This window comes from Ursus arctos, unplaced genomic scaffold, assembly GCF_023065955.2.
Source record: "Ursus arctos isolate Adak ecotype North America unplaced genomic scaffold, UrsArc2.0 scaffold_24, whole genome shotgun sequence".
In the NCBI taxonomy this organism is placed as follows: domain Eukaryota; kingdom Metazoa; phylum Chordata; class Mammalia; order Carnivora; family Ursidae; genus Ursus; species Ursus arctos.
In genome coordinates this window covers 31319507-31342368 of record NW_026622919.1, presented here as the reverse complement: position 1 = coordinate 31342368, position 22862 = coordinate 31319507, and the positions used below count along the sequence as shown (strand labels likewise).

The following is a 22862-nucleotide window of genomic DNA, read 5'->3' as shown; positions in this document are numbered from 1 at the left end:
TTGGATGAAAGCCAGAGTAAGGTATCATTACCTTGTAGCTGAGCCACAGTCAGAACCTATGAAACCAGATGGCTTTGGGGGACTTCTCCCTATGCCAGTGAAGCTATTGTCATTGTCAACCTCACAGTAGTTGATTTTTTATAGGTATCATGCATTTTTGCTTGCCTATTCCTAAACAGATATGTTCTTATCTGAATTTATTCAAATGAGCTCCATGGTTCACAAATTGCCAAATTATGATATCTCAATGAGGAACAGGGTCCAGACAATTCCTGTTGGCTGAACTAGGACTGAACTTAATTCTAGACTGACTCAGCTTCTCTGTTAAAGTTGTTTGAAATTCTGATACCCCGCCAGAGATTATTTCTAAAGAGTTCTCAGCATGAAGTATGAATCACAAGCAAATGGACTCTCGGGAGACCAAAAGCACAAGCTTTCAATATTAATTCAGCCTGTATTTATTAGTTGCCTGTTACATTAGGGCATTGTGCTCTGTGGGATATAAAGAAAACCCTGCCCTCAATTTAGTAGGTAAGAACCTAAAGCAGAAGGTGAAAAGTGCCACACAATAAATACAAACAAGTTGATTGGGACATTTCAGACGAAGAAGAGATTCTTCGTGGAGAGGTAGCAAAGAAAAATGTGCCCTTGAGTGATAAGTAGCATTTTAAAAAGTGACAGGTTAGGAGCAAAGGCATTCCAAGAGGACGTGAGAGAAGAGTAAGACAGTTTGGTTTGGACAAGCAGTACATTTAGGAGAGAAGTGGGGATAAAGCTGAAAAAGCAGAGGGGAAGAGGAGGGAATTAATAGTTTTTGAGTGCCTACTACGTACAGGAAATGCTGGTACTTTAAATATGTTATTTAATCTCTACAATGATATTCTTGGGTGGGTAGTGGTACCTGCATTTTTTTACCCATAAAGAAACCAAGACTCAAGAGGTTAAGGTACCCACTCGAAGTCACACACATCTTTCAAGTGACAGAGCTGAAATGTGAAACCAGGCCGTCTGATTGCGAAGCCAGTGCAGAGAGCACTGAAGCCTTGATTTGGTAGGCTAAGGAGTTTGAATTTAATTCAGAAGGCAGTGGAGAGTCCCTGATGGTGTTTGAACAGGACAACGATATGATTGGGGCTCTATTTAGGAAGATTGCTCTTGCAGAGATATAGAAAGAGCTTTAGAATGGCGAGAGACTGCAGACTAGTTAAAGTCTATTGTAATGCTTCAGATTCCAGGGACATAGAGAAGGTCGGTTCCCAAAGAGGAGTTTGAGTGATTGGCTGCAGGAAGGGGGGATCCTAATGACTCTGAGGTGCTCAGCCTGGGTCTCTAATGACAATGCCATTAACAAGAACAGATGAGTTAAGAGAAGTTACTGGTTTAGGGTGGAGTGCAGGAAGAAGATGATATGTACGTTTGGTATATTTGAGTTTGAGGTACCAGAAAGACTTCAAAGAAATAATGTGTAACAGGCATTTTGTAGTGAAGGATAATTTGACTTGGGAGACAAATTTTGGAATTTGTGAAGATGCTGGAGTGAATAAGAACCCCAGAAGAAAGGTAATGGAAATCAGAGAACATCTCCTTATATTTATTTATTTATTTTTAAGATTTTATTTATTTATTTGAGAGAGAGAGAGAGAGAGAGAGAGAGAACTAGCACCGAGCAGGGGAAGCAGCAGAGGGAGAGGGAGAAGCAGACCCCCTGCTGAGCAGGAAGTCCAGTGGGGAGGGGGTGGGGGCTCTGTCCCAGGACGCGGAGATCATGACCTGAGCAGAAGGCAGACGTTTAACTGATTAACCGACTGAGCCACCCAGGTGCCCCTGCTTCTCCTTATATTTAAATGAAAGGAAGAAGAAGAGAAGAGGAAGGCATTGGCAACAGATGAGGGACAGAGGAGCGGAAGAGCCAGAGCAGCATTACGGCACGAACAGCAAGCAGGGAGAGTCAAGAAGGGGTGTTCAACAAGTCAGAAGGAAGTCAGGGCATTTGTCTTGCTTTAGCATCATTCCGATTTCTTTTAAAACAACTGGCACCATCCTTTGTCCCCCCTGCTTTCAACTCTGTTATGGAGGCAATTGGTCAACCAGGAGAACTGTTTTCCTATGAAAGATGTGTTTGGTGATCACATTTTAAATTTAAGCTAGTGAGAGCTCTCAGTTTTGCTGCTGGCAAAATGGAGTGCACACTTCAGGTCTTGCTCTAAATCATTGGAGGTTTAGTTCCCAAGAAGGCTCTTAGAATTTTGGTGCTTTTATTTCCTTTACTCTGTGGCTCTTCCTATGGTCTGCCACATCTCCTTTCATTATATTTAATACATGCAATCCATGCCCAGAATTCGGGATTCCTGGTTGCGAGCCCAATATGCATTGTGTTGTCTCTTCAACCTAATTTGTAAAATGGGTGGTACTAATAAAGGGAGAATAAAATAGCTAATGAAGGATTGTAAAGTACTTTGCTAATATAAGACGCAACATCAAAGCCGAATAATAGTCTTAATTCAGGGCGAAGGGTTCCATTAGCAGAGTAAAAATAAAAAGGACAAAGGGTAGTGTTGCTTTGTACCTTGATAACAGTGTACAAATCAGAAGTGCTGCTATTGATCCGGATTGCCCGTGAACTCTCAACCCAGAAATTTGGCTCCGCTCCTTCCTAACTAACCAAGTACTTCCCTTACCCACTAAGTCTGGTGATGGCACCTCTCCGAATGTCCTGACAAACGCAAACAGGAACTTCTGTTCAGCAGAGCCAACCTGATAACTGAGAAGATTCCTCTTCCATGTATCAGCACCTTGATTATCTTTTCATATCTTTTACTATCTGCGCTTAACAAGAAAAATAAAGAGGTCTGAGCAATTAGGAAGTAACAAAGAATGCATAGTTCACAAAGAGCGAATCAAGGGATGCTTGGAATATTTGAGCATACGAGCACCTCTGGCGTGAGGTGGCCTGCCTACATCCTCAGGCCCCGAGTGGGCTGGAGGACTGAGCAGGCTGCGGGGAAGCTGAAACAGGAAAGGCGAGGATACCAAGTGGCTCTTCAGCTGAAGCCTTTAAAATTTGGGCTGCAGACACATCAGCTTTTCAGAGTAGAAGGATGGAGAAAAGAAATAGAATTCATCTCTCATTCCACTTAAGGTAAGAAAAATGTTATTTAAATATGTTATTTCATTTAATGTTAATCTGACCCACTCAGAAAAAATATGGAGTACTGTCAGGAGTAAATCAGCTCAGAGTTTTTCCAGACCTTTTCTGTGCAGATCACTGGCCTGAGTTCTCATAAGATCTTGGTAGGAACTGAAGCTCACCAGAGACACTCAGCCAATACCATGGCCTGAGGCCAGTGGGGGCCAAGAGTTTCTTTGAGTCAATACTGTAGGGATAAAAAGATCAATAAAATTGTTTTTAATAGTCTCTTAATTGGTTCCTATCCTGAAGGAGCTTCCCATCAGATCTGGGAGATTAGACAAAGGACCCAAAAGGACAAGAGAGCACTTCCAAAATAATATCGAAAGAGTAAGTTAGCCTGCCCACTCACTCTGCATTGTCTCCGTGCGGGTGTGCTGTGATCTGTGAATTTGCATTCCCTGTGTGGTTGGACAAATGGCCTCGAGCCCCCCGTGCGTGTGCGTGTGCGTGTGCGTGTGCATGGCCATAGATTTATAGTTAGGCTTTAGTCTCTTGAGAGCAGGAGCCCACTCCATTTTTTTTACAGGGGGTGCTTTCTCTCCCATTAGGGATTATGTTCAACCCAGCACATTGCTACTGAGGAAAGACAATAAAAGAGGAACTGGGATGTCCAAATTAAGCAGGAAGATTTTCCTTAAAGAAGTGACTTTTGTTGAGGGTTATGGAGGAGATTTAGGAGTAATATAAAAGGAAGGAAGCAAACTCTCCCTTGCTAAGAGGTCAAAATACTGTAAAGCTGACTTTAAAACCTAAACTTACACGGAGTATACAGAAGGTTTCGAAGAGAAAGCAGAAATATGAAAATAAGCATATCCTGATCAACTGACAAAGAAACCACCAAATTTATTTGATCTCACATCCATTTATTAAAACAGGTAATTCTACATGCATGTGTGTTTTTCTTCACATGGGCTATGTGCCTGGCATTATGCTCAGTGATGAATAAGTCCTAGTTCCTGGCTTGAAATAGCTCAGAATCTACTTTAGAGGGAGAAGAAAAGGACTAATATTTTACTGAAATCTAAGACCCAGGCGCTGTATTGATTCAACTGTAAGAGGTTGTGTAAGAATTTTGCATCTTTCACTTCAGGGGACTGGTGGGGAAAGTGTTTGATTCTGAGGACTGAAGTCTGCTCAGGAGATTACAGAAGGACTGGACTGAGAGGTTGAGGGTGAACAGAGGTGGCCAGCTGCAGGACTTAGACCTTGGAGACTGGCTCACAGGGTAAGGAGAGGTGCCACTTTTTTTCTCTGTAAAGCCAAGGAGGTAGGGAAAGGCGCATGAGAGGAAAGTAATAGGAATTTAGCAGAGAACCAAACTACTTTCCCAGCTCATACATTTTTTTTGGTAAAAGACTACTTAAGAGCCAAGACATGTTTTTCTGGTTTCATTCTCTTTAATGCTAGAACCCTGCCAGAAGAGGCCTCTTATAGATCTTACTCTTGAGTTCCTCGGAGCCCAAGAGATGTGCTGTGAGGAATTACTAAAATATTCAGAGGATGGAAATACCAACTGGCACCAGTGCCAAGATACCCAGGCACTATCCACGGAGACCCAGTGAGTGCTGATTCCCAGATGCGATCCTTTCCAGCCTCTCGCAACACCATATTTCACTTTTTCTTTTATCTCCTGCCTGGAAGTCACCACCGTGGGTGGGAGTAAAAATCTACTCTCCTGTGGCATCCAGGCCCCTGCCAGCAGTCTGTTGGCCTTGTTCTTTACTGGCAAATCATTAAACAGTCCCCCCAGAGCAGGCCGTTTCCCCAGGGCCACCCCACGGACAGGGATTCAGAGCTGTGGTCAGAGGGCTGTCAGCAGTCAGGCTGGAGCCTTTGGGTTGTCTCCAACACAAGCCTCTTCTGACTGTTGCCTCTTCGGAACAGAAGCCTCCTTGGCCCAATCTCAACCCCCAGTGGCTTCTGAGGAGAGACTCTGGGCATCTGAGTTGGCTGCTGCCTTGAATAATTTCGGCCTTCTCCTCCTAATATAATTTCCTAGTGCAACTACCTTATACCCTCTCTATTGCTTCTTTACAAAGCACGGGCGCAGGCTCCATTTTCTCCCCGCTCACTTTCCAGCGTAAATGCAGTCTTGTGTGTTACTGCCCAGGAGCTGGAGCCTGGGATCAGCCAAGCAAATGCCATAACTTCCCATCCGCACTCACAAGGTGACAGTTAAAACCTGAGCATAGATTTAGTTGGGCTGGCCCATCTGGATAGAGTATCTGCCCTCAAAGGACATATGAGCCCTGTGGCAAGCAGGCTGTGGATGGCTGGCACAGAGTTTGCGGGGCAACTTGAAATCCCTACAACCTCTGAGCAGCAGACTAGGCCTGAAAGACATAGAATGTGTGAAATAACCAGATTAATTGAGCTATTTCATGCTCTTGCGTTAAAGTCACCAGCCTCAGCAGTGCTTGAGTAGCTCTGCTGGTAGTCCTGATCTGCCTCTGGCGTATTGAAGTGAGTAATCTGATTTCCTCAAGTTTCGTTTCTTTGCTCTTTTTTCCCAAAGGCTGTTTGGTTTTAGTCTTTGGCCTTTTCAGCAGTAAAATCTTAACACAGATAATTACTTAAAAAACAATAACAACCAGGCCACTACCTGGTTCCAGCAGGTTTCTAAATTCCTCCAGTCTGGCATGAGTTTGGCCACAGCAAGAACAGCAGAATCGTAAAGCAGACTGTGTCGAGGCTGTCCTCACCCTGTGGCACACTGGGCCAAGCTGGAGCGCCTGTGGGAGTGCTGTTAACTACCTCACTGTGGTGAGAGTGAAGGCCGTCCCCAGGAGGGGCCCTGGCCGAAGCCTCCTTAGACCCTTATCCTGGAAACGAGAGGGCGGGTATTACCCTAGCAACACTGCCGCCCGTGCCGAGACCTCAGCTCTTCTGTGATGACTTCTTTTAACAAGACTTAGGTAAATGAGGGGCCTCAAGGGGTGCTTCCTGAAGGATGGAGGTCAGTGAAGGTGGTAGGGTCTTCCAGGGACAGTGGTCACTAACTGAGTGGCAGAACTCAGCTGACGTCTCAGGACCTCTTAGTGTAGGATTCTTAGAGTTTTGATCCCTGAGCTCCTCATCTGGTGGAGGAAAGGAGTTCAAACTGCATGACTAGGGTGTCTTCTAAGAGCTTGACCTTCATGGGCCTCAGAACCTTGGCAACCTATTTCATAGCTTTCCTTCTAAAGAGCATGGATGTAACTGAAATGATATTTGGTGAGCTCCCTCTCCTTTGCTCCCGACTTCGTGAATAGCTTCCTGGTGCCCCTGTAACCAGGGGTCATTCTGGGCTGAGTCAGAACAAACCCTGTTTCTGTGTGAGAATGGAACGGACAGTAGCTCTGCCTCTTGGGAGGCTGAGATTTTCCTCCTTTTCTCTATCTGATTATTGCACATAAGCTTCTACTCTGATATCAATTTATTTCGAAAGCAACTTAGACAGTTAGCTCTTTCTTTTTTCTCCTCCCTTCTTCCTGCTCATGACTCTGCTCATGACCCTGTGAACCACCCATCCATAGATGCCAAGCAGGGTGTGGGGTCAGGAAAAGCCCGCCGTGGAGGCCATTTTAGTGTTATGAGGTCCATTTACATCATGGAGCTTGGCCAGGATCCGGGACGAGGATAGGTGAATTTTAAAGCTGAAGAATGAAGACTTTAGTGTGGAGCAAGACAGTGAGAGAGATTGTAGTCTGGCTGAATGACCATTATTTGGATCCGAGCTTCTGTGACCTCTAATTTCAGGACTCACCTTTCTCATCCTAAACAAACATGGACTATTCCCTGGGAAAGCATCTCTGAGCAGTGTCTGGGTCTGGCTGCCTTTGTTGTGGCTAGGAGAAGAGATGAGATAAGCCCTAGGGGAGAGAAAGGAGGCTGGGGCTGCTGGGCAGAAAGAGCCGAGGCCCAGAAGGAAGATGAGCAAACAGATCTTGCTTCTGTGTTGTTGCTAAGGATTCAAGTTTGAACATTCTACAGTTAGAGGTCCTGAAGCCTTCCATCCACGCATTGCCATACTCGGCTAACGTTTGCTGTACCGCACAGAATACCTCCCAGTGCATACACCTGGTGCTGGGATTGGATTCTGGAGACCTCCCCCTCCTCTAACTAGCTGTGTGACCATGGGCAGTCTGTGACTTGAGTCTCATATTCCTCAGCTGTAAAAAGGAAGTTTTGAAGGACCCTTGGAGGCATGAACCAGGCCCATCTATTAGCAATTCACATCTCTTCACAAACTGTATGGCCCCTGGATTCAAATGAAATTTGATTAGTTCTTTCAGCAAATACTAAGGACCTCAGGCTGGACTTTTGATGAGCTCTTTTCGCCTCTCAGACTTTGTCCCCTTGCTTCCTGTTGGAAGCTGGCACATCATTTCTGTTCTTTTGTCCGAACTCTTGCTCACCAACACTTACCTGTCTTCTGGGAGGTTTTCTGGATCAAATGAGATCCAGAAAATGAGATCTGCCACCTGTGCTGAGACCTCAGCTCTTCTGCAATGACTTCTTTTAACAAGACTCTGTCAGGAGTCTTCTGTCACCCATCGTCTCTCTGCCAGTCCACTCTCAGCTGGGAGCCCAAGGGGGTGCTTCTCTAGCCCCACCAATATTATTTTCTTTTGTACCTTAAAAAATTACACAATTAAGCAGGGATACATTTTCCTTGTCAAAAAAAAATTAACAGAGTAAAGGGAAACTCCTTTTGACAATTTCTCAGCCTCCCAGCTTAATTCAGTAGGAAACTTGGCCATCCCAAAGACAGTAGTGACAGGCTAAGGTAAGGAAGAGAATGAGGTCTGGAGGTTTCCAAATCCAAGCCTAATCAATCACCATTAGGATCCAACCACACAACCACACTGTGGTTGTGAATATTGACCTCTTTCAGTAAAGGACAAGGTGACCAAACTGGGCCTCCGAGGCTATTCTGGTGCTGCGGGCAGGATGCAGCCACTTCAGGCCGATCCGTGTTTCCCAACTCCGGAGCTGCAGGAGCTTGGCTTTATGATACTGGCGTGTCCTACTGCTGGAGATAAGAGTGAGGTAGTTCTAAGTGCAGGTAATGGAGGTTGCACAGGAGAGACTGATTATAAAATCTGAAAAGAGGAAATGGGGAGAAAGGTGCCTTTGATGCCTGGCCAATGTTCCTGATTACAAAGGCAAAATTGTAGCAGGCAGTAAAGTTACCTGTCCAAGGCCTGGGTGAAGGTCCGCATGTGGAATCAGAGAACTAAGAGATTATTGCAGCAGAGGTGGGGGGAGGAGGGTGGCTGGAAACAAGAGACAGTAAAGAATTGCTTGCAAAAGCACACACCCTAAGATGAGGAGATGCCGCGGATAAAGAAAGACCAGCATTAAGTTTGGGGCTCGGTTGAGCCCTGGAATGCCCTTTGTGAGGAGGTAATGAGATCACATGGCCTCCTTCATGGGAAGGAGGCGGGCTGAGAACTGGAAGAGCTTGTTCAGTGGGGTTTGGAGGGCTGAGTACAGGAGGGAAGTGACCGTGGATAATGAGCTGTCCCAGACTGCGCCTTGTAGAACACTGGCATTCAGAGGCACTGTTGACAATCACCAAGGGAGTAGCTCTCAGAAAGGTCTTGGTCCCTTCCAGCAATGAGGAGGGATTTTACTGTTGCAAATGCAATAATAAAACAACTACCATTTAATGAGCATTTACTGAGTGTTGGGCTCGGTGCTAGGCATTATCCATTATCCATTATCCCCTGTCTTCATGAAAATATCCCATTCTGTAGGTGAAGAATGTGAGGCTCAGAAAGGTTAAGTAAACTGCCCAGGGCCACACAGGCAAATGATGGAGCCAGAATTGGAGACTTAGGTCTATTTTGGAAGGGAGGGGGGGAAAATCAGAACCAACAAGTTGAAGGAGGAAGACAGAGACATAGAGAACAGATCTAAGAATAAGGAAGTACAACATATACCACTAAAGGACAGTATTCATGTCTTTACATAGGTGTGTAAAATACGTGTGCAAAGCTGAGTACTCAGCCAGAGTGGCTTGGACCCTAGGAGCAAGCTCAGGATCCTCTTCATTTGCCCCTCATGGCAGCATCTGGGACAGGGTGTCCCAACTCCTGACATTTTGGGAAGATACAGATAGCCAATCCTCAAGCCCATCGAGTTTTCAGGGGCCCTCCCCAGCCACACCCTCCCTGAATGCTACAAGCCTCTTTTCTTGGCTCTCTTCTGGTGTCACTGAGAGGACAGGTGACACCTCCTTATTAGGAGACCTTTTGGATCTATTTTCTTCTCAGGGGCCCTCTTCCCAGCTGAAAATCCCCTGGAGGAGGGAGCAAAGACAGTCCGTGTCACACCCAAGGAAGACTAAAACTGCTTTGCTAGGTAATGAACAGTGTCCTGGTTGAATGACCCCCTTTTTTTTTTCTCTTTTCTTTTTCTTTCTTTTTTTCTTTTCTTTCTTTCTTTCTTTCTTTCTTTCTTTCTTTCTTTCTTTCTTTCTTTCTTTCTTTCTTTCTTGGTTTTGTTTTTAATCTGAGAATACTCGAAAAAGTCTTACTGTAAAAGAGTCAAACCATACAAAAGTGTAGTGAGGGGGCGCCTGGGTGGCTCAGTCATTAAGTGTCTGCCTTCGGCTCAGGGCGTGATCCCGGCATTCTAGGATGGAGCCCCACATCAGGCTCCTCCGCTGGGAGCCTGCTTCTTCCTCTCCCACTCCCCCTGCTTGTGTTCCCTCTCTCGCTGGCTGCCTCTCTCTCTGTCCAATAAATAAATAAAATCTTTAAAAAAAAAAAGTGTAGTGAGTATGGTTTTCATGCCACAAATATGACTATACAAGAAATATGTTTTCTTGAGAGCTTCCCCTCACCAAGCAGCTGAACAGAAATATCTGAGAGACCCCTCTGCTACTTGTCCACACTGGTCACCACAAATGTGCCCATTGTCCAGGCACAAGTGGTCCTTTGAAATCCATGGAAGTGCATCATCTTTGCCTGGGCCCAGCCTTCTGGGGTCTACTGCTCCTGGGGCCCAGTCTGCCGATTCCCACAACTTGGCATATCCCCAGGCTCCGCCCCCAATTCCCTAGGATTCCAGGGACTCCAATGCCCCCCTCCATACACACTTCTTTCTGCCTTCAGGACACTCAGTTTTCCTCAAGGAGCTCAGTCTTTCACAAAAGCCAGGAAGGTAGGACTTTAGCAACACTAGCTTTGTGCAAGTGCCCCTGAGGTAGGGAAACAGACGGAGAGGCTCTCTTCTTGGAATGGCAGGAGAGGAAAGACAGAGAACAAAATATAAATAGCTCTCTTTCTTTTCTGTCCTTCCACGATAGCAAAAAAGCAAAACTCAAATTAATATCTTGGTATATCATCCTATGATGGAAATGTTGAAAGCAAAACACCAAAGTCTCTCTTCACTGTCTCTCTCTAAATCCTCTCCCAAAGCTGGCGTTATCAGAGTTTTGGTGTGCGTTGTGTTGCCTTTATAGTTCACTGTTAGATATCTGCTTGTAGACCTTTAATATTTAAGAGAAAAAAATGTTGATCGAGTACTTACTGTGTGGCAAGCACTGAAGGGCGTGGGGTCAGTTATAGCCTGGGGGGACAGGGAAGTAAGCAGACAACCGAAATACCACTGCACGAGTCTGTGATGAGGGGAATCCAGGGTGCTAAGAGGGCCCAGAGGAGAGGCCTCTGACCTATCCTGACAGAGCAGCAAATGCCAAAAGTGTTTGGAGACATGAAACACGTTATTTCTGGACCATGGGTTGCAATGGGGGAAGAAGTATGGGAAGGGCATGGTAAGCCCAGACCAGGCAGAGCCTTCTAAGCTGTGTTTATAAATACAGACTTTATTCCAAGAGCTATGAGAAGCCTTTTAAGAGCTTAAAGTGGAAGAGTGACACACTCAGGTTAGCATTTTAGATCACTCTGGCTTCAGTGTATAGAACTGAGAAGGGTGAGATGACCCCAGTTAAGAGGTTATTTCAGTAAATTGGAATGGCAGTGATGGCGGCCTGATTAGAGTAGCCAGAGTGGGAACGGAGGAAAAAGGACAAATAGGAGACATGTTTGGGAGATAGAATTGTTAGAATCTGGTGATCGGTGGCTGTTGGTAGTGGGGGTAGGGGTGAAGGAGAGAGAGGAGGCTAGGAGGACACCATCTGGCTTAGGTAGTAGGTGGCTAGTGGTTCCAATCCCTAAAATAGGGAACACAGGAGGAGCAGTTTTGAGGGGTAAAATGATTAGTTCAATTTCAAACATGCAGAGTTCGAGATGTCTCACTTAAGTTTCTTCAGGCAGAAACGTCCAGGCCCTACGTGTTGGACATTTGGTCTGGAACTCAAGAGGCGTCCGGGCTGCACATATGTAATCAGTGATCTCTGTGTGGAAACCAAAGCCATGCACTGGCTGAAGTCACCCAGGGGGTGCATGGATAGTAAAAAGAGTGGAGGGCCTAGGACAGAATCCTGGAAGTCACCACCAGTATTTCAGGGACTCGTTTACTCCCCCCTGGGGACCATCACTTCTCTACAGTTAAGAGTCTGTTCCTTGGTTTGCCTCTCTCTTCTTTTTCTCCCTTTGCTCATTTGTTTTGTTTCTTAAATTCCACATATGAGTGAAATCATATGGTATTTGTCTTTCTCTTTGACTTAGCATTATACCCTCTAGATCTATCCATCTTGTTGAAAGTGGCAAGATTTCATCCTTTTTTATGAATGATAGTCCATTGTCTTCATACACCACATCTTCTTTACCCATTCTTCAATCCGTGGACGGTTGGGCTGTTGCTGTAAGTTAGCTATTGTAGATCACGCTGCCGTAAACATCAGGGTGCATGTATCCCTTTGAATTAGTATTTTTGTATTCTTTGGGTAAATACCCAGTAGTGTTGATTGCTGATTGTAGAGTATTTCTATTTTTAACTTCTTGAGGAACCTCCATACTGTTTTCTGCAGTGGCTGCACCAGTTTGCATTCCCACCAAGAGTGTAAGAGGCTTCCCCTTTCCTCACATCCTCACCAACACCTATTGTTTCTTGTGTTGTTGATTTTAGCCATTCTGACCGGTGTGAGGTGATATCTCATTGTGGTTTTGATTGGCATTTCCCCGATGATGAGTGATGATGAGCATTTTCCTATGTGTCTGTTGACCATCTGTAGACCTTCTTTGGAAAAATGTCTATTCATGTCTTCTATTTTTTAATTAGATTATTCATTTTCTGGATGTGGAGCTGTATAAATTCTTATTTTTCCTTCAAAATTTTATTTAAATTCTAGTTAATCGACACATAGTGCAATACTGGTTTCAGAAGTAGAATTCAGTGATTCATCACTTACATACAGCACCCAGCGCTCGTCACAAATGCCCTCCTTAATACCCATCACCCGTCTAGCCCATCCCCCGCTCACCTCCCTCCATCAACCCTCAGTTTATTCTCTATCTTTATAAGTCTCTTATGATTTGTTTCTCTCTCTCTCTCTCTCATATAATTTCTTTATACGTTTTGGATACTAACCCTTTATCAGATCTGTCATTTGCAAATATCTTCTCCCATCCACAGGTTGCCTTTTAGTTTTGTTGACTGTTTCCTTCACTGTGCAGGAGCTTTTTATTTTGATGTGGTCTGAACAGTTTACTTTTTATTTGTTTCCCTTGCCTCAGGAGACATATCTAGAAAGAAGTTGCTATGGCCAATGTCAAAGAAGATACTATTTGTGCTCTCTTCTAGGATTTTTATAATTTCAGGTCTCACATTTAGGTCTGTAATCCATTTTGAGTTTATTTTTGTGTATGGTACAAGAAAGTGGTCCAGTTTCATTCTTTTGCATGTAGCTGTCCAATTTTCCCAACACAATTTGTTGAAAAGACATTCTTTTTCCCATTGGTTATGCTTCTCTGCTTTGTCAAAGATTAATTGACCATATACTTGTGGGTTCATTTCTGGGTTTTCTATTCTGATCCATTGACCTGTGTGTCAAAGATTTTTGTGCCAGTACCATACTGTTTTGATGACTACAGCTTTATAATATAACTTGAAGTCCAGAATTGTGACGCCTCCAGCTGTGTTTTTCTTTTTCAAGATTCCTTTGGCTATTTGGGATCTTCTGAGGTTCCATACAAATTTTAGGATTATTTGTTCTAGCTCTGTGAAAAATGCTGGTGGTATTTTGATATGGATTGCATTAAACCTGTAGATTGCTGGGGTGCCTGGGTGGCTTAGTCGGTTAAGCATCTGGCTTCAGCTCAGGTCATGATCTTAGGGTCCAGCCCTGCATCAAGCTTCCTGCTCAGCGGGGACCCTGCTTCTCCCTCTCCCTCTGCCCGTTCATGCTCTCTCTCTCTCTGTCATATAAATAAATAAAATCTTTAAAAAAGAATAAATGAATCTGTAGATTGCTTTAGGTAGTATAGACATTTTAACAACATTCGTTCTTTCAATCCATGAGCGAATGTCTTTCCATTTCTTTGTGTCATCTTCAGTTTCTTTCATTAGCATTTTATAGTTTTCAGAGTACAGGTCTTTCAGTTATTTGGTTAAGTTTATTCTTAGGTATCTTGTTGTTTTTGGTGCAATTGTAAATGGGATTGATTTCTTTTTTTATTTTTAAAAATGTTATTTACTTATTTGAGAGAGAGAGCGCACAAGCAGGGGCAGAGGGAGAAACAGGCTCCCCGCTGAGCAGGGAGCCCAACATGGGGCTTAATCGCAGGACCCCTCAGGATCATAACCTGAGCCGAAGGCAGACGCCCAACCAAACTGAGCCACGCGGGCACCCCAAATGGGATTGATTTCTTACTTTTTCTTTCTGCTGCTTCATTATTGGTGTATAGAAATGCAACAGATTTCTGTTGATTTTGTATCCTGCGACTTTACTGAATCCACGTATCCGTTCTGGCAGTTTTTTGGTGGAGTCTTTTGGGTTTCCTACATATAGTATCATGTCATCTGCAGCAATGAAAGTTTGACTTCTTCCTTGCTGGCTACTTAACCACTTATTGCCTCAGTTTCCTCATGTTTAAAATGGAGACAGTAGTTTCTAGCATTCTCGTCATCATTATTAGCATGGACAATGGAGGGCTGACTCTGCGTTCATTTGAAGTTACGTGACTCCAGAGGCTGGAGTGAGATAGAGCTGGGTTCTAATCTGGTGTGACCTTCACTTCCCTGTGCCTCAAGCTTCATTTTCTTCTTTAGATGGAGATGATCACAGCTACCTCATAGTGAGATAACATCTAGAGGGCCTGGTATGCAAGAGGCGTTTACTAATAGCTAATTTCCTCCCCTTCCCTCTTCCATAGCTTTTTGTTCAGGACCAGACAAGTCTGGTGACTCTGACACTACGCTTCTTCTCCTGCATCTCATCAGAGGCACCCTACAATAGAGCACTGCTTAGTATACGCTGATTCCCTCTGCGGAGGTCTGGGGGGAGAGGGGTGGTTAAATATTTGCATAGCTTTCTCTACAAACAACTCTTCTCTGAGGTGACTTTCCCCCTCAGTTGACCCCCTGGTCAGTGAGAGGCATGTTGGAGTTCTCTGAAGAAAGCTGACCGTGGGTCGTGGTAGGGGAGCAAGCAAAGCGGTAGACTCCCATGGCTGCAATTTGCCTTTCCTGAAGAAGGATCTAGCACCTTTTTGTTCTGTGGGAACAGCTGACTTCTGCCTCCTTACCACACCAGACAGTTTTCTGTCAGCACCAGGGTGATCCTTCTCAAATGCAGATCTGCAGTCTCTGCTCCTTGGTCTGGTGCATACTGACCTTTCCAGCCTCGTCTCCTACCTTCCCCTCCCCACCAGACCTACCTGCCTGCAGTCCCTCCCAGCCCCCTGCCGATGCTGGGCACAGGCTGCTTCCTCTGCCAGGAACGTACCTTCCCCTTCCTGGGGATCCAGTGGGTGAGCACATACCTGTTCAGTCCCCGCTGCCCCCCGACATAGGATTGTTAGTCCCCCCTTCTTGTGGCCTCCCACAGGCCCTTGAATGAACCTGCGTCATAACATCACAATACAATGTGTGTGTACACTTGTCTTCTGAGCTTCTTTAAGGCGAAGAGCTTATCTTATTTATTGTTGACTCCCCAGTGGATCGTACAGTGCCTGGCACCAAGGAGGCTTTCAGTGTTGGTAGAATGAAGAAATGAAGGGATGTGTGGTTGGGCAAATGGGCAGACAGACAAGACAAATGGAACTTGTTGAGACAGGGGCTACAGGCGCACTGAAGTGAGAACAACCTGGGCCCTCGCCTTTTTGGGGGGTGGGTGGGGGGATGTTCATAACATTTCTCCCACACTAAACTTTGATCACCACCAGACTAGTACTCCTTAAATTCTGGGACCAAGAATGGCACTCCTATCTCAACACCCCCTGCCCAAAGATGTATATTCAAAAGGCTAGAATTCAAAGCAAGGTGGTATATGTGTTTGAGAACCCAATATGTTCAAGGGACTGCAGTGACACAGTGAGAAGAAATAGCATGAAAGTGCCCTCAAAAAATGACTGGGCTCCTAAATCCATCATCAGCATTGTCATCTTCATAAATTCAAAATGCTTTCTGGTTCCTCTGATGGTTCTTTCTGGAAGTCCTTTAGACTTCAGCAGCAGCAGAGAAGGAAGTAGCCGCACCTCCCTCATACAAAATCCCCTTTCTGCAGCATATACTGGGCTTCCAGCACATAAGAACCTCTGGCCCATAGGATTATCTAGGGCCAAATAAATCATACTGTGTTCTCAGCACTCTGGGAAAATTAGATTCAAGTGGGCATTTGAGTCACCTTGAATGACAAGCAAGTATACAGAAGGGCACTCCTGACTCCTGTCTGCACACATTGGGCCCACTTGCCCCTGACTCATTGCTCCACACCGACTGGGCTAGGGGCACAGGGTCTTGGACTGGCCCTGCCACACCCTCAGAGCAGAGGCGCTGGGCTGGCTCCTCTCCACTGCATCATTCCTGAGGACAGGACAAGCTCCTAGGAAGTGTGAGGTTCAAGGCTGTTAGCCACGCCTCACTCCCAAGTAGTGTCTTCTCCCTGCCCGTGCCCTGCTTCATCTCAGGATGGGCACAGGGCAGGGACAAAGGGAGATACTGAGAGGACTGAGGCAGCACCGAGTGCGAAGACCCAAGCCACATGAGAGATGGGGATCTCAGGGGGCACCCCGAGGAGGCAGGAGGCACTGGTAGCACCCAGCACTGCCCTGGGAGGGCACGGAGGGAAAGCAAGCTTCTGAAGGTACTGATGTGGGCTCTTAGCCTGGGGTTTTGGAGCAGGTGGGCAAAGTAGGAGGGGAGAGAGGCTGGGGCAGTGTGAGGGTTGTCGGAGTGGCTTTGCAGCAGACTCTTCATGGAGGTCCCCCTTTTGGACACCCTCCTGCCTACCTGCCTCCCACCTCCATGTATTCTTGGCCCTGGTACCCCTGAAATGACAACTGATGGTTACTAGCTTCCTCTGAGGCCATCAGATAAGAAGGCCCACTCTTTCATAGCACTAGGAGACCTGCCTGGTCCCTCCCTGGAACAGTGGGCAATTGCTTGGCTCCCATAGCTTACTGCTAACCCCTAGGGCCTCCCTAACCTCTCTCTCTGCCTCTCTCTGCAGTCCCACCCCCTGTACCTGTGCAATGCCAGTGATGACGACAATCTGGAGCCTGGATTCATCAGCATTGTCAAGCTGGAGAGTCCCCAACGGGCCCCCCGCCCCTGCCTGTCCCTGGCCAGCAAGGTGGGTTCACACCTGACTCCACACACACTCTGAACTTCACCCAGCTCCAGGCCATGAGGGGCACCTTTGTTCTCTGTCCCCTTGTCGCCTAGGAATCATGTGCCCAATTCACTCAGGTTTTCCTAACTCATGATGGGTCTGAGACGGGTGGAACTTCAGGCCTCTGTCCTTTCCCCACCAACCATCATCTCCCAGCAGACCCTTCTGACTGTCATCTAGGACATGCTACCTGCCCCATAACCTCCCCCACCATCTGGAAGTTCCTAAACCCCTTCCCCTGCCCAGCAGCAGAGCAAGGAGGGGTCAGTTGAAGGGCTTTTCCACCTGTCAGAGATATTAACTGAACATATGCAAGAATAGCAGAAACATAAGCCATTGCCCTATCCGTAAACCGTTCACGTTCTTCCTCCAAGATTGCAGATCAGTGGCTCCGTATTTCCATGGGGCACCGCTGGCTGGGGCTGGCAGCAGCTGCCACCTCGCCACTGTCCTGGGCTCTCCAGTTTGCCGTGCACCTGCCTGGCCTGCTGCCTCAAAGGTCCTCAAATGACCACGTGCATTTGTGATCCCTGTTCTAACGTTAGTTACTGTTCTCTGGGCGCTGACTGTGGGCCAGGTGGGACACATTCTTTATATATTATCTCGTTTACTTTGCGCAACAGTCAGGAAAGCTAGACGTTTTTATTTTCTATTTGACATATGAGGCAAGTGAGGGTCAGGAAACTGAAGTAACTGGGGCGCCTGGCTGGCTCAGTCAGTGGAGCATGCCACTCTTGATCTCAGGGTTGTGAGTTCGAGCCCCACCTTGGGTGTAGAGATTACTAAAAAAATAAAGAAACTTAAAAAAAAAAAAAAAGAGGGGCGCCTGGGTGGCACAGCGGTTGGGTGTCTGCCTTTGGCTCAGGGCGTGATCCCGGCGTTATGGGATCGAGCCCCGCATCAGGCTCCTCCGCTGGGAGCCTGCTTCTTCCTCTCCCACTCCCCCTGCTTGTGTTCCCTCTCTCACTGGCTGTCTCTCTCTGTTAAATAAATAAAATCTTTAAAAAAAAAAAAAAGAGAGAGAGAAAAACAACTAAGTAACTTGCTAGGGTTACATAGCTAGGAAGGGGTAGAGCTGTGATTTGAACTGAGTCTTGTCTAGTTCCCAAACCTGGGCTTTTAATCTCCCTGCTCTGTTGCCTCCCATTCTGGCTGGGGACACTGAATGTATATGAAAAGATTCTCATGGTGACCTAAGCCAGAGTGTAGTTAGATTCTGTGCGGCATACTCAGGTCGACTTGAGGGAAGGGGTCCAGCTCCTCGGTGCGGTAAAAGAGGAAGCAGCCCGTCCCAGCCTGTGCGCCTGCTCATTGTACTCAGGCCCAGATCCCCCTGGGGGTTTCCTGATTCTCCTGAGGTCCGCTTCCTGAGCCTGGAGTCTCAAGGAAACAGCCTGGGTTCTTACACGAGCCACGGAGGGGGCAGGGATGTGAGCAGGATTCGAATGTGGCCCCACAGATGGGTGAAGATATTCTGCCAGCCTGGCCATGCTGATGCAGAGAGGGGCCACGGGAGGATGTGGGAAATGGGGGCCAGGACACACCTGGAAGAGGGGAGAGCGTGGTTTCTATGCAAGACTGTGTGGGTCTTGGGGCACCTGGATGACTCAGTTGGTTTAGTAGCCGATTCTTGGTTTCGGCTCAGATCATGATCTTGGGGTGATGAGATCAAGCCCCACGTGGAGACCCCTACCTTGGGCTCCGCGCTTAGTGGGGACTCTGCTTCAGGATTCTCTCTCCCTCTGCCCACCCCACCTCAAAAAATAAATAAAAAAAAAAAAAAAAAAAAGACTATGTGGGTCCTTAATGGCGGCAGAATTTTGTTAGGTTGAAGCTACCTTGCTTTTGGCTCTTCTATTTCCCTTGCTTTACAGAATATGGGCAGACGTCATTCATGTATTCACTGGGTAGACGCGCGCCCAGTGTTTAGTAGCATGAGTGTGAGGGCAGAGAGCGCGTGCGTGCGTGCGTACGTGCGTGCGTACGTAAGTGCGTGCGTGCAAGGCCGCGGCGGGGCAGGAGAGGTGGGGGAAGAGGGGCTCAGAACGCACTGTATGATTGCGGGTACCTGCGGACCCCGGGCCCCCAGGATGCCGTCCACGCGGGAGGATCGCGCTCCGGGGGGAGAAACAGGACCCGTGGCCAGAGGAACACGTGGTCGGTGCTCCCTGAGGCACTTCGGCCTGTTGGCGCCTTTGTTTCCTGCAGCGTAAGATGGGACTTTCATTTTCTCCCCCGGAGATCATTGTGAGGCTAAAAATGATGTGTGTCAAGTCCCAAACAGTGCCTGAGCTAAAACAAACACCGGAACAAAATCCATCGGGGGTTTAGAAGAAGTGCCTTGGCTGCTGCCCTGGGACCTGCTCTCTCCCACAGCCTTTGCGGTCACGCTCGCTCCGCCGCCCGTGCCTCAGCTTCCTCACACCGGGCTGGGCAGGCGCTGGCTCCTCGCTGTGAGCCTGCTCTGCCCCGCGTGCTCCCGGCCTTGGGGTCCAAGGCTTCCCTCGGGCCTCGTCCTTCGACCTCGCCAAGCAGCTCCTCCCTGGGATCCCCTGGCCCGGAGGAGGTCCGCGAAGGTAGTAATGGAGGTCTCGGAGCTGCTTCTAAGATTTCATATGCCCCACAGGCTTAACTGAACTGTTTATTTGTTGCTTTTGGTTACAGATTATCTCCCAGGAAAATGAACTGTACATAATAAAGGCAGTTAGTTTGGTAAATGTTAAGAAAATATGGCTCGGGGCGCCCCGGTGGCCCAGTGGGTTAAGTGTCTGCCTTCAGTTCAGGTCCTGGGATCGAGCCCCACGCTGGGCTCCCTGCTCAGCAGGGAGTCTGCTTCTCCCTCTGCGTCTGCCCTTCCCCTGCTCCTGCTCTCTCTCTCTCTCTCTCTCTCTCTCTCTCTCGCACACGCACTCTCTATCTCAAATAAAATCTTTAAAGAAAATTTAAAAAGTAAAAACTATATGGCTCGTGGGAGACATAGGGGAAAGGTGGGTTTTAGTGATAAAAGTGTGAAAATTGCTGACTTCAATCAGTTAGTGTTAATGGTGTCATCAGGGTCAACAGAGCTGGGGCTCTGGAGCTAGACAGCCCTGGCCCTGAAGCCTGGCATCTCCTATGCCCCTCAGTGTGACCTGGACATTTTAGCTCACCTCTCTGGGCCTCTTGTTTCCTCATCCGTAAAAGGGGAATGATAATGGGACTTACATCATAAAGTAGTTACGAGGATTTAATGGGACAGTACAGATGGCAGCTCTCAGCCCCATGCCAGGCATATAGGAATCACTCAACAAATGATCACAGTTATCACTATTGTCCTCATTGGCATCATCATCCCATGCTTTTATAGTTAACAAAATTGGGTTTTTTTCTTTCATTGGTACCTCTCTTGGTCTTCCCTGAAACTCTCACCATAATTTTTCTGGACTCTTCTGTTCCTGTCACCGCCCCCACCCCCCTCCCCCATCTAGTCATCCAAATTGGTTTCTGTTTCTCTATTAGCAACTCCACAGCCATCCTTGTGATTACCCAGGGCCTAATCACCTCATGCCTGGACTAGAGCAGTGGCCTTCTACCTGGTGGAAGCAGCTGGCTCTGGAGACAAGCCCCTGCCTCTCTTACCATAAAGACCACTACCTGATAACCAGGCACTTGGAAGACGGAAGTCCTGAGCGGGAATCCTGCCTCCATTGCTTATCAGCTATGTGATCCTGGGCACGTTGTTTGGTCTCTCTGAGTCTCGGTTTCCTCAACTCAAAACTGGATGACTGTCTATTTATAGAGTTGTGAGGAGTAAATGAAATCATGTACCCAAAGCACATAGTAATAGCTGATATGACAATAACTAATGCTTACGGGACACTGACCATGTACCAGGTAGTATTATAAGGCTTTACGTGGATTAACTTATATAGTCTGCAAAACAACCCTACGAAGTAGATCCTATTATTATTCCCAGCTTACAGAAAGGAAAACTGAGGCATACAGCAGTTAAGTGACATGCTCAAAGCCTCACAGCTAATAGTTGGTAGCAAATTCAGGACTCAAACCTGAGCAGTCTGGGCAGAGTGGGCCTCAATAAAGGTTATATCCCTTCTACTTTCTCTTACCCTTGCTTTCAAGCCCAGATGAATTCCATCTCTTCTACTGAATCTTGCCTGACTGGCCCAGCTCAGCTAGCCCATTAGGGGTAGAAATACCTCTATTTTGGCAGGTTGCCAGGGTCTCTGTCTGTGCTTTACACACCACGTTTCAGGGGAGGGGGAAACCAAGGCCCTTAACTCCACCCCCATCCTCAAACTCAGCTCGCTTTTATTGTGTATTGAAAATTTGTGTCAGATTGTGTCGGGGGGGGAGTGGAGGGAAGGACTTTCTGCAGTGAAACAAGATGTGGGAACTACTGGTCTGTTTCATTCATTTGTACTCTAGAATGTTATCAGCATTCTATTATGTATATGCCTTGTCTCTACAACTAGATGATGAGTTGTTCTAGAGGGTCTGGCCTTCCCTTGCTAGGTGCCCTGGGCACAGTAGGTCCTCGGTCAGTCTTTGATGAGGATGCGGTGACAGAGACTGCCGCTGTGTCTGGAGAGGAAACCTACAGCCCAGACAGGTGCAGGGAGTTGTTTTCAATTCCCGCAGTGCACTGCTTCCAGTGGCTAGAAGCCTTGGGCAGCCAGCAAGGGGGCTGGCTGTCTCTTTGCAGCTCCAAAAGAGATCTCTGCATTGTTTTTCTAGAGCCCAGTCTTCCCATGCAGAAGGCCTACCCACCCTCTCTGCCTTCCAGCTTCCAGTCTCCCAAGAAGTGCTTCTTTCTCTCCCTCTCTCCTACCTTCTTGGGTGCAGGTGGCTGGAGGGAAACTCCAGCCCCAGGGTGGGCTGCCATCTGGCCCCAAGTCTTGCTTTTTGATTCCTAGAACTCTGGACACAGGTACCCACTGCTTGAAAGTCCTGTTGGCCAGTACTCTCTCTTTGATCTCTTTTACAACTTTGTAATTATGGGCTGTAATGGGCTGGGGTGTTTGAACATCAGGGTAATTACTTTCCACTGTTCCTACCCCAATCCTTCAAAGACGGGGTTGGAGGGGGAGGACTAAGAAAATCTCTGGAGAAGGAAGCCTGTGCCCTTCCCTCATGCTCTTCCAGGCTGGGCTGGGTGTAGGGTCTCAATCTGGACATGAGAAACATGAGGCCTGGGTAGCAGGCAGGGTCCAGGAGTTTCAATTCTTTCACTACTGGGGTGACCTCCTCATGCCTTAGCCAAGTCCTAGACGGTGACATTAGCAGTGGGAGCCCCTCTCCTTGTTCTCTGGAGCTGCTCCCATACCCTGGTTGGAGGGTTTCTGAAAACAGGAGAGCTTCTCTTTGCCTGGGGTCACCTAGTTGGGCTGGACTTCCTGGGAGTAAATGCGCAGGAGGACACTGAAGGCTGTGACCTCTCAATTTCTTCAACAATTCCACTCTGGAGTCTTGTGAATTTCCAGTCAGTTAGGCTGGCGAGCCTGAGCCTGAGCCTGGGCTGGGCCTAGGTGCTGTTAGACAGTCCAGCCCAGCTCCTCAGCAACTCAGGGAGGGAGGGAGGGAGGGAGGGAAGGAAGAAGGGGGACAGTTACCCTCCTGACCCAAAATGGGGCCTCGCTAGAGAGTCTTCACCACCTTCCAGGGCTCCCCTGCCTGCAGGCTGCCAGTTCTGAGGGGCCCCTGGTCCCTGCTGCCTCCTGGGGAGTGAGGAACGGGAGCAAGGAGCCGCTCCCCTGGCCTGCCAGGCAGGAGACCTGCCCGGACAGGCTCTCCCCAGGGAAGGAAAGCAGAGATCAAAGGCCTGAGCGTGTGAGTAAGCCCCAGCACTGGCTCCTCTGCCTGCCACCACTGCTGGCAGAGGGATTAACTCCTTCGGTGCCCGCAGCCCAGCCCCAAAGACTCAGCAGGCCCCCAGGGGCAAGAGGCCCC

General features: G+C 47.5%; 1 protein-coding gene across 1 annotated transcript in view; it reads left to right on the top strand.

Annotated features, from left to right (window-relative positions):
* The window catches only part of RNF43 (ring finger protein 43), a 62718-nt gene that overhangs the window by 30041 nt on the left and 9815 nt on the right, over positions 1-22862 (top strand). The window contains exon 2 of the mRNA XM_026517439.4: positions 16755-16877. Coding sequence (XP_026373224.1) covers positions 16755-16877 — 123 coding nt within the window. The remainder of the gene's footprint in view (positions 1-16754; positions 16878-22862) is intronic.